Source organism: Medicago sativa, chromosome 4, assembly GCF_051527215.1.
Source record: "Medicago sativa cultivar Bolivia chromosome 4, Bolivia_mono, whole genome shotgun sequence".
NCBI lineage: Eukaryota > Viridiplantae > Streptophyta > Magnoliopsida > Fabales > Fabaceae > Medicago > Medicago sativa.
This window is the reverse complement of record NC_140752.1, coordinates 85,787,585-85,803,403: the sequence shown is the minus strand read 5'-3', so window position 1 is coordinate 85,803,403 and position 15,819 is coordinate 85,787,585. Positions and strand designations below refer to the sequence as shown.

The 15,819-nt window shown below is 33.3% G+C and overlaps 2 protein-coding genes across 3 annotated transcripts; one reads left to right on the top strand and one right to left on the bottom strand.

Annotated features, from left to right (window-relative positions):
• Nucleotides 1–5,481: 5,481 nt before the first annotated feature.
• On the top strand, nt 5,482–6,004 carry LOC146933081 (large ribosomal subunit protein eL38z/eL38y-like). Its single transcript, XM_085704820.1, has 2 exons — nt 5,482–5,537; nt 5,646–6,004. Exons 1-2 carry the CDS (start codon nt 5,535–5,537, stop codon nt 5,850–5,852), a joined length of 210 nt encoding a protein of 69 aa, XP_085560946.1. The 5' UTR covers nt 5,482–5,534; the 3' UTR covers nt 5,853–6,004.
• Nucleotides 6,005–10,355: 4,351 nt separating this feature from the next.
• On the bottom strand, nt 10,356–14,326 carry LOC146933080 (Remorin family protein). 2 transcript variants are annotated; one of them, XM_085704791.1, is made up of 6 exons: nt 14,021–14,326; nt 13,147–13,309; nt 12,206–12,865; nt 11,537–11,984; nt 11,315–11,455; nt 10,356–10,913 (listed from the first exon to the last, which is right to left on the bottom strand). In XM_085704791.1, exons 1-6 carry the CDS (start codon nt 14,048–14,050, stop codon nt 10,895–10,897), a joined length of 1,461 nt encoding a protein of 486 aa, XP_085560917.1. In that variant the 5' UTR covers nt 14,051–14,326; the 3' UTR covers nt 10,356–10,894. The 2 variants fall into 2 exon arrangements, with proteins under 2 accessions (XP_085560917.1, XP_085560916.1); XM_085704790.1 differs by having other exon boundaries at nt 11,374–11,455.
• Between the last annotated feature and the right edge of the window lie 1,493 nt (nt 14,327–15,819).

The following is a 15,819-nucleotide window of genomic DNA, read 5'->3' as shown; positions in this document are numbered from 1 at the left end:
CATCACTAGAAGAATCAAACATCATTTGGGGATCATCATTAATTGTGACCCCAGTCCCTCTTGATTGTCTTACTGGCATTTTCCTTTTTGGTGCTACAGTTTGTTTTTCTTTCCCTTTTTGTGCTCCTTTTTTTTGCCCCTGAATCTGTAGCCCCTTTTTTGGTGACATTTGCTTCAGTATGAGTTTCTTGTTGTGTCACTGTTTCTTGAGGCTGAGTTTCTTGAGTAGCTTGAGTAGCACCAACAGTATCTTCATCACCAACATTGTCCTCTTCATCACCAACATTGTCCTCTTCATCACCAACCCTGTTTTGCACATTAGCAACCAAACTTTCTACAACACTTCTTTCTTCAGCAGTAAGTATATCAACTTCCATAACATTGCATGGTTCAGCTTGAGTTTGCATACTTCTCAGAGATTCTTCCATTACTCTCTCAAGCTCTTCCCTTTCTTCACTTGATAATGGCACAATTTCAACCTCACTTGTATCCAGCACATGTTGTGCATATATTTCCACTTCATTCCCATTATCCCTTGCAACTTTCACCATATCCAAAAAATGATTATCTGTTGTCAATGGATTCAAGCATATATTAAGATCATCTTCAGCACCTTTGAACGGCTTGAAGTACCACAACTTAGATACTTTGAAGTAGCCTCTGCAATGCTTCACCATCTTCTCAATGTCCCACAAAGAATGCACATCAACCGCCATTTTTTCCCACACACAAATTTCACCACGAACATAATTTAGCCTCTGATACTCATCTCGCTCTAAACAACCACCATGATGCAGGATTAACGTGATATTGTCTTCAATCCTACAAATTTTGCAATGCATCAATCATATTCACAATCACAATAACCCTTTTTATAGTCTGTTTTAATCAACCACTAATCTTTTTCATAACTACTCTAATGTTCATAATTTTTAGTAACCAAACATAAAAACATGAAATTTTTATGTTTTACATCTTCAACACAAAACCCTAATGTTAGTAATCTAAAACATGCAGTCAAAGTAAACAAAAACGAACATCAAAGCAAGCATCTAATGAACTTTAAAGGGAGAAAACGGATGCCTAAAAGCTCAAAACGAAAATCACAAAAAACGGACACAAAAAGGGAGAAAACGACGAGAACGAACAAGAACAAACATGACTAAATGGAAAACGAACAAGAACGGCGTTACCTTATGAAATGACGAAATCTTCTATCAAAACCGATTCTATTGCAACAGTTCCTCGCCGGAGATGATGCTGATGAAGATGATGAAGGATTAGGCGGGAAAGAGAACGGACAGGGATGTTTTTGATGTTCTGGGTGAAATGTGATCATGAAAAGGTATAGGTATTACAAGGGTAAATTTGGAAATACAGCAAAAATTGAATTCAAAAGTACAATTGAAATTTTGTGCGTTTCAATCAAATTGGTCCTTGTATACGTGGCTTCCTTGTAGACACGTGTACAAGCCAACAAGCCATGCAAGAAGACAACTCAGCACCACTAACGGAGCATTTAGACGGAAGGACGAATTTGATTGACGTTTGTTCAATTCAGGGACAAAGCGTGCATTTCGAATAATTGGGGGACGTTTTTGGCCGATTCGTGCAAATTTAAGGACGAATTTGAGTATTCACTCATATTTGGAATTTAGAAATTATGATCGAAGAATTGTGAAGTTGCAAGGAATAAAAGGATGGTGAAATATAATGGCAGTAAAGAACAAAAATAAGATATGACAAAAAAACAAGATAATTGTAACAAGAAGAAAGTGATTGATAAAAGAAGAGAAATGATATTTGAATATCTGTTTGATGACAACTTTTGTGACAACTTCTCTCTCATACTTACATTATTTTTTACTTTATCTCTCTATCGCTTTGATTTCTGTGCAAATACCAACCTTTTCTTTGTAAATTATACTTGTCATACAAGTTGTCAACTAAATTGGTTGTTCAAATAACACTCCTCTCAAAAGAAACTTGGTTTTTTATTTTTAAATAAGATAAAGAATAGTCCAGTATGGAGAAAACAAAAATGGGATGGCACCACACTCTTGTATACAATTCCATTGATTTTCCACCATCAAAGGAGCCAAATTTGCTCTCAATTCTTTCTTAAATACAAATTGTAGAAAATTCTCAAAGTTTTTTAAGGAATCAAAGAACACATCAATCAGACACCTATAGTTTGAGATATAGCCAAACTAGACAAATATGTCATCACCTACAAAAATGACATTTTCAACCAAAATTAATGTAATTCTTTTTATTCTATTATTGAATCAATTATTCTCGCAAAGGGGAAGCATATTATGATCACATGGATATGCTTTCAAAATACAAAACATGTTTTGCATCTTAAATAAACATTACGAGTAATATTTTAAGAGGTGTGTTATTTGAATAATCAATTGAGTGATAACTTTTGTGACACCCACTAATTTACAAAGGAAAGTAGATAGTTACACGGAAACCAAAGCATTAGGAGAAAGTAAAAAAATAATGTGAGTATGAGAGATAAAATTGTCACATAGGTTGTCACAAAATAGTTGTCAAAATACCATTTCTCATATTTTAAATGTTTGGGTGCAGTAAGACTTTCTCCTGTGTGCCGTTTTTCTGCATAAGTACTCATAAAATTTGTAAAACTTAAAAATACTGATCAGTAATAAATATACCCAGGAACTTTTAGGGTGTGTTTGGTTTGGAAGAGAAGTTGTGAAGAGAGAAATAGGTGAGAGAGAGTATGGAAAGAGAGAAGTATGTGAGAAATAGAGTAGATTTGAGGGGTTGTTTGGTATAAGAGATAGAGAGAAGAAATAGAGAAGAGAGAACTATTACATGTTTTGAAAAGTACTATAATGCCCCCATGTTGAATAAAATTTTCAACCAAATTAATTTATTATTTTATTTAAATACATTTAATTGATTAATTCCACTACTTATTTTAATTAAATAGAATTTTTTTATTAAAAAAACAATGAAATATATAATTTTTTTAATCAGTAGGAGCATATATTTCTTTTGTAAAAAAAAAAAGAGCATACATTTCCAAAATAACAAAATATGGGTATGTATGTAACGTAAAATTCTTTCATCAAAAGAAAATGTAACGTAAAATTCTATAAAGTATAAATAGGTATGAAAAAAAGATTCCCTAAAAAAAAAGTATGAAAAAAAGAGTAACACTGCATTTTTTTTAAATTCACTTTCAGATTTTTTTTGGAAAAAAAATTCACTTTAAGCTAAATTAATGGAATTGACATAAGGGTATAATAGGAAACAGACAAAAATATTACAGCTCTCTTCCATTTCTTCTCAGTTTTGGAGAGAAAGAATTTTGTGTGGGAACCACATGTTTTTAGTCTCTCTTCCCTATTTCTCTTCACTACCAAACAGGGTAACTTTACTATCTCTCTTCAATTTCTCTCTTCCTTATCTCTCTCTTCTCTATTTCTACTCTACCAAACACAGTGTTAGTGGGGAGTGGCTGTTTGGTTGCTTTGGCTATTGTGGTCACACTACAAACAATAATGTAGAGCTAATGGCAACCGACCGCGACTTAGATATGGCTTGGAATGCTGGTTTCTGTTCTATTATTTGTGAATCGGACTCTTAGTCGACGTTGCTTTTTTTGGAGGATGACCACCCCTTGACTCGCCCATATGCACCATCGGTTTTCAACATGAAGAGGTACTTAATACTTATCTTACGATTGAAATCTTAGTTTTACTCACACATTCTTTGTAAAGGGAATGCTTGTGCGGATTGGTTTACTAAGCATGATATCTTTTCTATGCAAACTGTTGTCATTCTTCAAACTTGTTCTACTCAACTTTCTTGAACTCTTCTTGCTGATGCAATGTTAGTTAGTTTCTTGAGAGCTTAGTTTTGTTTGTTTGTTTATTTGTATCCTATTTGATGAAAAATAATATACCTATAAGTGAGAAATCCGTTGTTAAATTTGAAATTAGATAATGTTATAAAACTGCGTTAGCAACAAACCGAAACTCACACTTCAATCTTTGGACAAAAAATATATGTCAAAAAGACTTGTTATACTCTAGTATCACACACACCCATTGCATATGCTTAACTCGACAAAAACGATGTCAACTACTTTCAAGTTAGATCTCAGTTTCACTTTAAAAAAATTACACATGATTACTATAACAATGTTTATTGAATTAAATTTCTGCACATTTTTTTAACGATATATGTTTGAAATAATTGTTTGATTAGTATTTTCTCCGTTATTTAGGTTTGAACCAGGACCTCGACAAACACATATATGACCATCGAACACGACACTGACACGAACACACGACACCGATAAAATTTTAAAAAAATGACATAATTTAAGGTAATCATAAGTGTCGGTGTTAGACACGTCACATATCGGATACCAGAACACACCTTCAATCAGAAGTGTCCGTGCAACATAGTCTCAAACTAGTTGAGCTAGTTAACTCCCTTACTAAAACCAAAATTTAATAAAACTAAAATAAAATTAGTCTATCCATTTTAATATTAGCAAATCCTAATAAAACTATTGTGCGGGTTGTTTTTGGGTTTAAAACTAGCAACAACAATAAAAAAACTAAAATAATTTTTTTTTTATGGTGTCCGGATTCGAACCCCGGACCTTGCATGCATATATTATATATTATATATTATATTATATATTATCCATTGTCCTTACCAACTGAGCTAAACTCACGGGAACAAATTATTTAATACTAGCAAAAAAATTACTTAAACCTATAAATTACAAATAAATTAACATATACTGATCATTGTTTTGGGTTTCCTTAACAAATTATGTCCTTTTATTTTATAAATTTTACAATTTTGTTGGTTTAATTAATTTAAAGATCCATAAACTATTTAGGTATTTTTAAACAGTTTCATAAACTAAAAATTATTGTAATAAGGTCTCTGATGTAATATATTTTCCTAATCAGGTCATTCTATTATAATAGTGTAATGAAAGAATCTATTTATTTTTTTGACAAATAGTTAAGAATCTATTTAAAAGTTATGAAATTATCTAGAGAGTGTTTTTCCTTGAGTAAAAATTGTCTAGAGACTTAGTTAAACCTTTGTTTTTTTTGGAAGGGAGTTAACCTTTTCTTTTTGGTGCGGAGTTAAACCATATTTGCTATCATTTTTTTATAATTATAAAGTACCCTTGGCATTTTTTATTAGAGTACCGCTCTTCTCCCATCTGTTTTTGCTCATTCCCGTTAAAATAGCTGAGCGTGAGTTAACTCACGCAGGTGTATTTTCAGCGTGAGTTAACTTACGCAAGTGAGCAAAAACAGATGGGAGAAGAGCAATTCTTTTTAATAAAATGATGAACAGATTTGGGCCGTGTTGGGCCATATGAATTACATTTTGGGCTTTAGGACAAAATCGGGTACCCGAGTTGACGAGTAGGGTTTATATAAGAACTAACAACCATTTCTGAAGCTTATTCCAAAGAGGCGAGGAAAAAACCCTATTTGCAGCCACAAGAAACCACATCAATGGTACTTCCCACTTCTTTCGTTAATTGGAGCAAAAAACGAATAGATATTCTGAATCTACAACGATGATTTTGGCGTATTTGAATTTCATGTATTGTGTTGTTTTTTCAGGCGAAGCAGATCCACGAAATCAAGGATTTTCTTCTGACGGCGCGTAGAAAGGACGCGAGATCGGTGAAAATCAAGAGAAGTAAGGATGTGGTGAAGTTCAAAGTTCGTTGCTCAAAGTATTTGTACACACTTTGTGTGTTTGATACTGACAAAGCTGATAAGTTGAAGCAATCTCTTCCTCCTGGTTTGACTGTTCAAGATCTTTAGATCAACAACGATCATTTCGTTCTGTTTTTTACTTTTTTTGAAACTTGTAAGAAACCCTAGGTTTTGTGACTTGGAATTATGTTTTGTAATTGGTACTTATTTATGATTGTTTTTTTGGAGTTGCTATGAGATTTGAAGATGTTTGGTATTCATTTTGTGTTGATTTAGCTTAACTGATGTTATGGTTAATATGGTAGTATGCAGTTGCGAATTTTCTCGGTATTTTCTGTGATATTTATTGCTTATAGGATGGTACATTGTTTTAAGATGTAATTGTGATTGAAATTTTTCATACTTCTGCTAATATGCAGTTTAGAGAACTCTTAACAATGTGAACAAGTTCGATTATACTAACTATCAACAAGGATATAAAGTATATCTTTTGTTGTAAAATAGTTTTTTTATTTTCATGGACATTGTATCCCCTTAAAACTCAGAATAATAAGTTCATAATTTGTATTAAGTTTAAACTAAGGTTAAACTTCTCGGTTGCTAATTAATTGGGACATGTCTCTTTAGTGTCTAGTGATTAATTAATTGGGACATGTATCTTTAGTGTATTGATTTTTGACTTGTTAAGATTTTTTGTTATTTTTAGCTTTCGTTCAAATGGCAAAGTTGTGTTTATAATTTCTAACTAAGTTGCCTCATGAGTTATTGCATGTCTTGGAGTGAAGGCTACATAGAATGTAATTCTTAGACATATATATGTTTGATGCTAAGATAGCCAATGTTAGGTAATGTTATTTTCTCCTAGGAGGTCCTTGGCAATTTAGATTCACTCATACTTTTTGTTTAGGCGACTATTGTGTTAATTTGTTTCCAAATTTTAAACTTATCCCTGACTTCCTCTTCTTTTGAGAAGACGCCCTTTTAGTTTGTATGAGATATCTTCACTGGTGGCTAACGATTATGTTAGGGTGTCTGCTAACCTCTTATTTGTTAACAATCCTTGACTGCACCATCAAATACTATATCGCTTATCAACCCTTTCCTTTAACTCCAACAAAAGGTTTCAACTCTTTCCATTACCTGAATAACAAAAGGTTTCAAATTTCAAGTGATTAACCAAAGGGTTCGTGATAACTTCGCCTTGTGGGATTTAGTCACAAAATCATACTTTCGAAGCGCTTAAATTATCATTTGGCCAAACATACACACAAATAATCAAGGAATTGTATCAGTCTTCTTTAACAACTAGTAGTGATTATTATTATTTGCGTTTATTTCTCTAATATATTTTACCAGTACCCTCACAAAATAATGAAAGCAAATTCCTCTCAAAAAATAAATAATGATAGCAAGCTAGGATGAAAATGATAATTGAAGCTTTCCCTAATAAGGCAATAAGTTATCTCAAGTGCAGAACGGTGGCCACAAATTATCAAACGTTGGATATTAAAAAAATAAATCAATTAATTACCAATCCTATAAATTGATTATGTTTTCTAACTCATCCTCTCAAATTTTGGTAGTTCCATAATTCACTTTATCCATACGCTTGCCACGTTGCATAATTGTAAATGACAAAAAACTAGCTGAACACCAAAAATGAAACAGTGATAGAAAATTAATATTTCTATTTTCAATTAGCATCAAATGTGAAAAAATGCTAAGCATGGTGACTTACAACATGATATGCAACTAGTGATACGAAAGATGAAGGCCTGACTAATTAATATTTCTATTGTCAGGAGCTACTCTTCTAGTCTTTGTTGGTTTTGGCACGTACGCATATTGGCTCAAGTCCACGGCTGCAGGCCTATGATAAGCATGTATTTATACGGTCACAAATCATGATATTGATATGAACTCCAAGGTACAACAATCCAGCATCCCAGCAGAAATACATTACCTATTATTATGAGTGTTGCGGACATCTTTCAGAGGAGCACGAAGACCGCTGACACGAGAGCCGGAGGTATATTTAAAAGTCGATATTACAGAGGCAAATCTTTCCAAAGACTTCTCAGCTATTTGTGAATAATGGCTTAAATGGGAATTGTCTGTTCCAAATTTTTCTTCTTCACACTATTCTCTTTGAATGGCCCGCCAACATTGTGATAAGATCAGAGCAACCTAAACTCAAGAAATATCAGAATTCAGAAATGCTTCCTTTCATGATTATAGCTATATTTATCTATTTAAATATTTGACTCATTCCTCGTGTTTCTTTCAACCGCAAAACATACAAATAATGCAGTATTCAATTTGACTTTGCATTATCAGTAAAAGTCTAATTGCCATTAAAGAAGAATCTGAGTGAATATTATTTTACCATGTCCGAGTAGTTTTTATTGAGTCTGAATGTGAGAACCGTCACATCAATGATACTATAATAAATTGTATGTTAAATAATTGAAATAAGAAGTATATTTTTAGTCCGAAAATTATGTTTTTCAAATTAAAAAAATTATTACGAAAGTAGAAACACCGTGATACCTGTTTTGACTCGAAAGAGTGAAAAAGGTGTATGACTTTAAAAAATTTGGGAATTAATCTTTAAACACAGCGAATGTGCTTTTTAAATTAATTTAGAAAATACAAATTTCCAAAACGAGATTTTAGAATTATAATCGTGCACGCGAAAGTTAACGGTTAAACGTTTAAAATCTGGTAACGAGCGCACGAAAGCCGACGATACCTTTAGATTGGTTTTCTACTAAAAATGACTTTTTCCGAGTAAGAATGGATTTTTTTTTTTTTTTGAAGAAGCTAAATAGCCCACCCAAATTGGCACCGGAGAGAATCGAACCTGAGACCTTGCGGAGAGAATGGATTATTTTTCAAAACAGGACTTCGAAGTTGTAATTCATCCCACGCGAAAGAGTAAGCGGTATCTTTAACTTAATCTTTTCCCGCGAAGAAAATAATCTCGTTTTAATTATAAAAATATTGTTTTGTGAGTAACAACGGTCGAAGGGAATTACATTCCGGTCTCTTGTTATTATTATTGAATTAAATCCACTACTTTATTTTTCGGCGCAAAACCAACTTTTTTCGAAGAGCCTTAGATAAACATTGGAACGACATATAGCGGTACTTGTAAATTGATCTATGTGGATTCGACAACCCTTTATACTAAAACTGACGTAGCCATACACTTGTGGCGCATCAGTTGTCTGGGATTACAAACACGGTCTTGAATTTTGTCAAAAAATTAGTGAGACCAATGAAGGAAACTTCATGGAGTCGTTTAAGATACATGTTTGCAATTTGCACTATTAGTTGGAAACTTCTTCATTTTATGTTTTCCCCATGTTGTTTGATGTCGGGTAAACGTGATGTCTAAAATGTAGTAGACGTGAAAGCAACTATTTCTTTTTGCATATAGTAGACGTGATGTCTAAAATGTCTGGTAAATCTATTTATGCACCGCTGGATTGATGAAATAGAATCACACTTATGTAAAATGAGATGCTACTGTGTGTTATTTTTTCTTTTCATTTATTTTTCAGGTTAGCCATGCATGCTGCATGTCTAAATTGTATAATATGAAAATGACATTTATTTTTTTGTTGGTATTATATTTTGGCATTTTTTTTCTTCTTTAAAGAGACTTGTAATTTAGGACGGAGAGAGTAATAAACATGATTATATTTGATGCACCTTAAAGCAATCATCCAAATCCATGACTAAATTAAAAATGAAAAAACATAAAATATATAGATCAATTATGTTATACTACTATTTGGTTTATTTCCATCTACAGGTTTTTTTAGAGCATTGTAGATGTTACTTTTTAGGGAAGGACTCAATAATACTTGCATGATATACAATATAGGTGATTTTGCAATGGCAATATTCATGCGGAGGTCCCAAGTCCTAATGAGCAGCTAATTGTGGTCCTCGAAGGCTCGATTTCATTTTCCAATTCACGTGGTTAGAAGAGAGTCAAGTTCATACATTAGGAATTTGAACCTTTGGTGGCTGTTTCGCATATAATATTTCAAAAAATAATAACTTTTGCAGCCTTGTGCTTGTGGGAACTTGTATTTGGCCCATAACTTAGGTTGGTTGATGACTAGTCAATAAAAGGAATGTGAGCATCTTGACTAAAAAAATGGAGGCTAGCATTCTTACTTGGGGTTTGAAGCAGTAGTTCTTTTTTCCATATATATCAAAACGTTATTCATTGTTAACCTTTAGAGATTCAAGTCCACCTAATTAATATGTTGTTATTGAGTAATGTAATGTAAGTGGCACATATAGTGGTGTAGATTTGAGAACTAAGAGTGTGCTCTCTAGGCCTGAGCTTCAAATGCTCTAGGTGGTTGTAACATTCTTATGCTGAGTCGTCCGCTGAATGAGGATGAAATTGGCCCCTGAATTTGTAAGTCATTAGACCGGATACCGAGTTTTCAAAAATAAAATAATAATTGTTGATTGTATTATGTATTGGTATTGTTTAGGTTTTTTAATCTTAATTGTTAGTCAACCAACGTCATTCACTTTTTTACTCCAAAGAATCTAGGGCAAAGGTCACCCACTAAGTGCTGATAATTGAGGAATAGTGGATTTCAACCCGTGCCTTAGCATATAAAATGTCCCTACAGCCTCTTACACCATACTTATGGGACATTGACTTTGTTTACCTTGTACATTTATATTAACAGCAATGTTATATTAGAGCAAACAACTCAATTGGCTCTTTAAAAATGAAAAATACGAACTTTAGAACACTGTCACTCATAAATCGCTATCATGTAAGCAACTTGCGCTCAGGTGTTTGAAAATTACAAGGTTTTGGTATGAAGATGATATGCAATTTTTCGACGACCCTATCCTTCAAGGTGAAAAGATAAGCAATCTTGGAATGAGATGTATTTTTCTCTAACCACAATGTTATATATCTCACAGCCAGCCACAACACGTAATGTAATTGGAATAGGGCATTTTCCCTGTTTGGCGTATGTATTCTGCTTGAGCTGCAGTTCTTTCTGCTTCTCTATTTTTTCTAGAATCAGCTTGTGCACGTTTTTCTTCTGATCTTTGCCTCGCCATAGCAATCTTTTTCACCATTTTTGCATGTGTCTGTGCTCTCATTTGCTCAACTTTGGCCTATATTTGCATATAGTTTCAATGAGTATGTAATGTAAACATTCTAATGCAGTAAATAAATACTTTTTACATGCCTATCTCTAAATTCACATTGCAATTAAATAATGGAAAGAAAATCATATGGATTTGATATTATATTGAATATTAGAAAACATTCTAAGAGTATAGAAATAACGGCAAAATTTTTAAACAACTCGCACGAGTTGAAATTAGCTTAGGTTCTCAATTTTTTTAGAAGCTCTCTGATTTAACTTTTCCATAAACAATGCGAAATTTATACGTACTTTTTCATAAGGGCAGCGCAATAATCTTACTTTACTTGAAAAGCTTTCATAAGTTGGAGCTAATCTAAACTAGACCTTAGTTCATAATGCTTTATAATCTCTTCAAATCACACTTACGTTGTAAAATATGCAAGAATTTTGTTTCCAATCAATAGACTCTGCAAAAGTATGACTACCTCGGTTCTTCTCATTTCGGCTTCTAATTTGGCCTTCTGCTGACTTTCCCATGCTTGAATTTTGATTTCCTCACGCTTTAATCTGCAAGTTTTAGCGCGTCATAATTACATTTAAAAAATCAGGTTTACTTTTGTCTAGAGGTAATGCGAGTCAAAAAGAAACCTTGCAGTATGTTTAGATTTTTCAGCTTCCTCCCACAAAGCAGCACGTTTTTCAAATTCAATTCTCTCTTGTTCTTTAGTATCTGTGTCGCGGCCAGCAGATTTTTTACTTTCTTCGTCATCTTTACTTGCCCACGCCGCAATATTCATTTTCCCAAGCTGCATACCAAGGGCTGCAATCTCTCTCCTAGTCTTTATCTTCATTTCTTCTTCGGACAATTGCTTTCTACTGTTTTCATTTCGAAACTGTGGATCCTCATCGGTTGTGTAGCCCAAAGGCGTAGGAGCTGGTGCACCTCTCCTAGGAGTTGAAGGCATTGATGAAATTGGGCTGCGAATTGGAGTTGCCGAACCAACAGGAGTGGTTGTCTGCGAAGGTTCTTGACTTGGCAACGGGGTCATCTCAGTTCCCATATCTCTCATGGCAACAGATCTTATACCGGGAAATGCTGCATCATTAGAACATGTTAATCTTAGTATCTAGTATCTACACGTTGATTAAGTCACTAATGAATAAAATCAATGTGCTGCAGCAAGAAGTGCAAAGGAACAACGACATATGAATGACCTTTTAATTGTTCATTCAGATTTTCATATGCAAATTGTTCACTCAGATTTTCATATGCAAATCGTGTTAATATTATATGGTAGAATGAGATCTTCAACATACCTGTTTGGTCATCTATACTTGTTGTACAAGATAAATCCACTTCATTTACTTCCTTTAAATCTTTGCTTTGGGGAAAAGATTCCACTACAGGTGGTTTTCCATGTGCTTGACCAGAAACCGAATGAGCATCAGATGGAACAAAAGAGAATTTCTCGAATGCCATATGTGAATGTGATGTTGGTTGACAGTAATCAACTCGTTTTGTTTCTGCAACCTTGCTTGTCGGGAGCTTATGATCAAAATTACCGGACTCTGGAACAACCCTTGCCATACTTGTTGGCAAGCGATTTGCTTGGCTATGTATGTTGTTCTTTCGAGTTTGTATATGTTGCCTATTCATTATCCATTTCTCGGCATCGTTCCACTTAGAAGGAATAGGTCTCAACAGGGATCTACTTACATGATTGCTCACCGGTCTCTCCCCTTTGTCAAACTCGAAACTGGATGAGCTAGCTTGACTGTCATAATCAAGATTTTCATCTTCTGTTGTCCTCACCGGATGAATTGTGCTCGAACTTCCAGTGTCAACCTTATGAAAATGCTGCATCTTTACACGTCCTGTGTTACCATTTTCCATGGGAACTGTTTCCTTTAGTCTCTGGTCCAGTACCGCATCCCTAAATGGCTTTGATGACAAAACTTCTAAGCTTGGAGATGTAACTGGAAGGAACATGTTTTAGTTAGTTCCAAAAGAATACAAAATCCTACGATCACACACAAACACAGCACAACCTGGGATAAATGTTGTCTAATGCATAACAAAAATGTTTATGCATTTACGAAGCACAGCCACATATACTGACATTGTAACTTTGTGAAAGTGGAATAATTGAACGTAACCGCATGTATTAGTATCAAACACATAGACACGTGTCAGTCCGAAATGTCAATGCTACAAAGATATGCATTAATAAATAAATAAATAAATTGCAATAGCCAACCTTCATAATCAAGGTTGTCATCGTTAGAGGAAAGTAGGCTATTGACAAATTCAGGATCCTCAAGCCTTGAAGGGGATGTTCTAGAAGAGTTACTGTTGGATCCATCCTTCTTCCTAGGCCCTAATAACTTCATCCTCAGTTTACTAGGAGAAATTATTCCAGTCTGCAGGTTTAAAAAGCACAAACGCCATATTTAGCCTCATAACTAATCTAGAACAACATTTATCAGATTTGATGTAAAATCCAACTTAAAGCACACTACATAAACAAAGTTACAATACATAATCACATGACCACTTTCTTACTCACCCCCAAAATTTTAACCCATATCACCGTTTTCCTCAGAAGAAAAATGAGAGAAATTGAATCACATTCTTCTCTCAACTTCAACTTTTTACCTTTTTTTCTCTCCCTTTTCCCGCGCATCAAACAATTAATTATGACAAATTTAAGCTTTCCATTGACCACAAAAGTAAAGGAAGCAACAAAAGTATAATTTTTGAAATAATTAAAAAAAATTACTTGCAAAGAACCAATTTAACAAAGCTCATAGGAAAACAAAGTTGAAGACCATTTACTTCCAAATTTGAAGTAATGAATTTTTTAATGCTCCATTTGCTTTGTTTAGAAATATCAAATTTGAAGTTTAATAAAAAAAAAATGGGACCATTCAAGCAGTAGAAACATCAAATTTGAAGTTTAGAAGTTCCAAATAATAACAACAATTTTATGAGAGGAAAAAGGAGCATTTTTTGAGCAACCCAGTTTTTGAAAGAGAAAAAAGATTCAAAATTTGACTAGTAAAAAGCATGAGCTAAAATGGAAGAAACAGCCCAGAAGATGAAATCAAGGTAAAGGAATGTTGGTAACAAACCTGAGGTTTCTCTATTCTCTCGTACTCCATTGGATCTTTCTCTTTCTCTCTGTGTAATTAATTTGGAAGGTAGCTATAATGCAAAAGAGAAGATGATGGTGAAAGAGTTGAATTGCAACTTTACTTGTTTGTAATGAGTTTTGACTATTAAATGAATGATAACAACAACTACAACAATAATAATAACATCACATGAGTGAGAGAAAGAGAGAGAGAGTTGGAGAAAGAAGAGGAAGAAGTGTTTGTGTTGTGTTGGGTGAAATGAAGAAAATGTGTTGTGTTGAATGCAACTGTGTTTTCTACTGTACTCAGGGAAGAAAGGATGATTGTTGTATCTAACTGTGATCTTGCCATGTCATCATAACTTTGGGGCCCACTTTTGTGTCCATAAAACATCTCTTTTCCTTTTCACACACACTTTTGTCCCTTCCTGCCGAGGAATCACCCCATCTAATTGCTATTTTTTCTTCAAAATTTGGTTAAGATTCAAGGCGAAATAAACACAAAGTAGAGGTAAAATTGTGTTGATATTTTCTATAAAAATAAATAAATAAATTAAGCGTTTGTAAAACTAGTCACAGTTCGAAGTTGACAATATGCAGCGGATAAAATCAAACACAAAGAAAGAGATGACACACAACATTTATATTAGTTCCTCTCATAAATTGAGAGTAGTCTACTTATCTTGCGCTTTCAAAGGATTTTCACTATAATCACTAAAAATTCGAAATACAAGTACACAAACAAAGGACTTCTGTTGCTCAGTCACACAAGAAATATATTTCATCTACTCTAACAATTGAAAGATACTTCTACAATACATAATCAAATAAAAGATTGTTTGAGCTTTACACTCGATATACTATCATAGGTGTAATCAATACAATTCAGATTGGGCTTTAAGACATGAGAACTTCTAAGATATGAAAGTTTATAAGAAATTATTATAGTGTTTGTGCGCTTTTGATTTTGAGATAGTAAGGACAGTTGCAAAAGTTCAAAGAGTTGTTATTGTTCTTCAAGTCTTCAGCTTCTTATATAGAGAGAAATCTGAAAGACACTAGAGACTGACAATGCATAAATTTGAGTCCTTGAGAAACTTCATAAAAAATATTTGAATGTTTCTTGATTTGGTTAATGTATTTGAAAGGTCATTTGAAATTTCTTTGTTTCAAAAAGAATTATTTGTTTCATTCCAATTGCCATTGTAGTTCTTTGTTTGTTTCTGCACGTGGTCAGAATAATACAAATTGTACTATCACAGTCGATAGTGAAATTCCATCATAAGACAACAAAACTAGTCGAAGACTTCTGATGCCGACATGGTCTTCAGAGTCTTCTGGTTTTTAGAGTCTGAGTCTTTCAGATACTAGTATTCTTTAGAGTTTGTTCCAAAACTTCAGCTTCTCGCAAATTTCAAATGCTCTTAGACGTGCTCAAAATCTTGTTATTTCAGGATCAAACTTGATTTAATATTTTGAATTTAATTCTATAGACATGTACACTTGAACACATGTTAATACATCTAATTTTTCTTTTATACTTTATTATCGTCAATTCTATTAGTATTATTTTACATTAAAATTGAAATAAATAATTATTTTTCTTTAAAACTGTTCACGTCCAAAAAGAGACACATATAAATAAAAGAGGGAATATTATTTTACCCACGGTACATTTTTTCACAAATACCAATTATTATTTATTAAAAGACGAAGAAAAAAGACAGATACCTACAGTACCTTTTTTGGAGAGAAAATACCTACAGTGCCTAGAGACATAAAATACTGTATGGCACC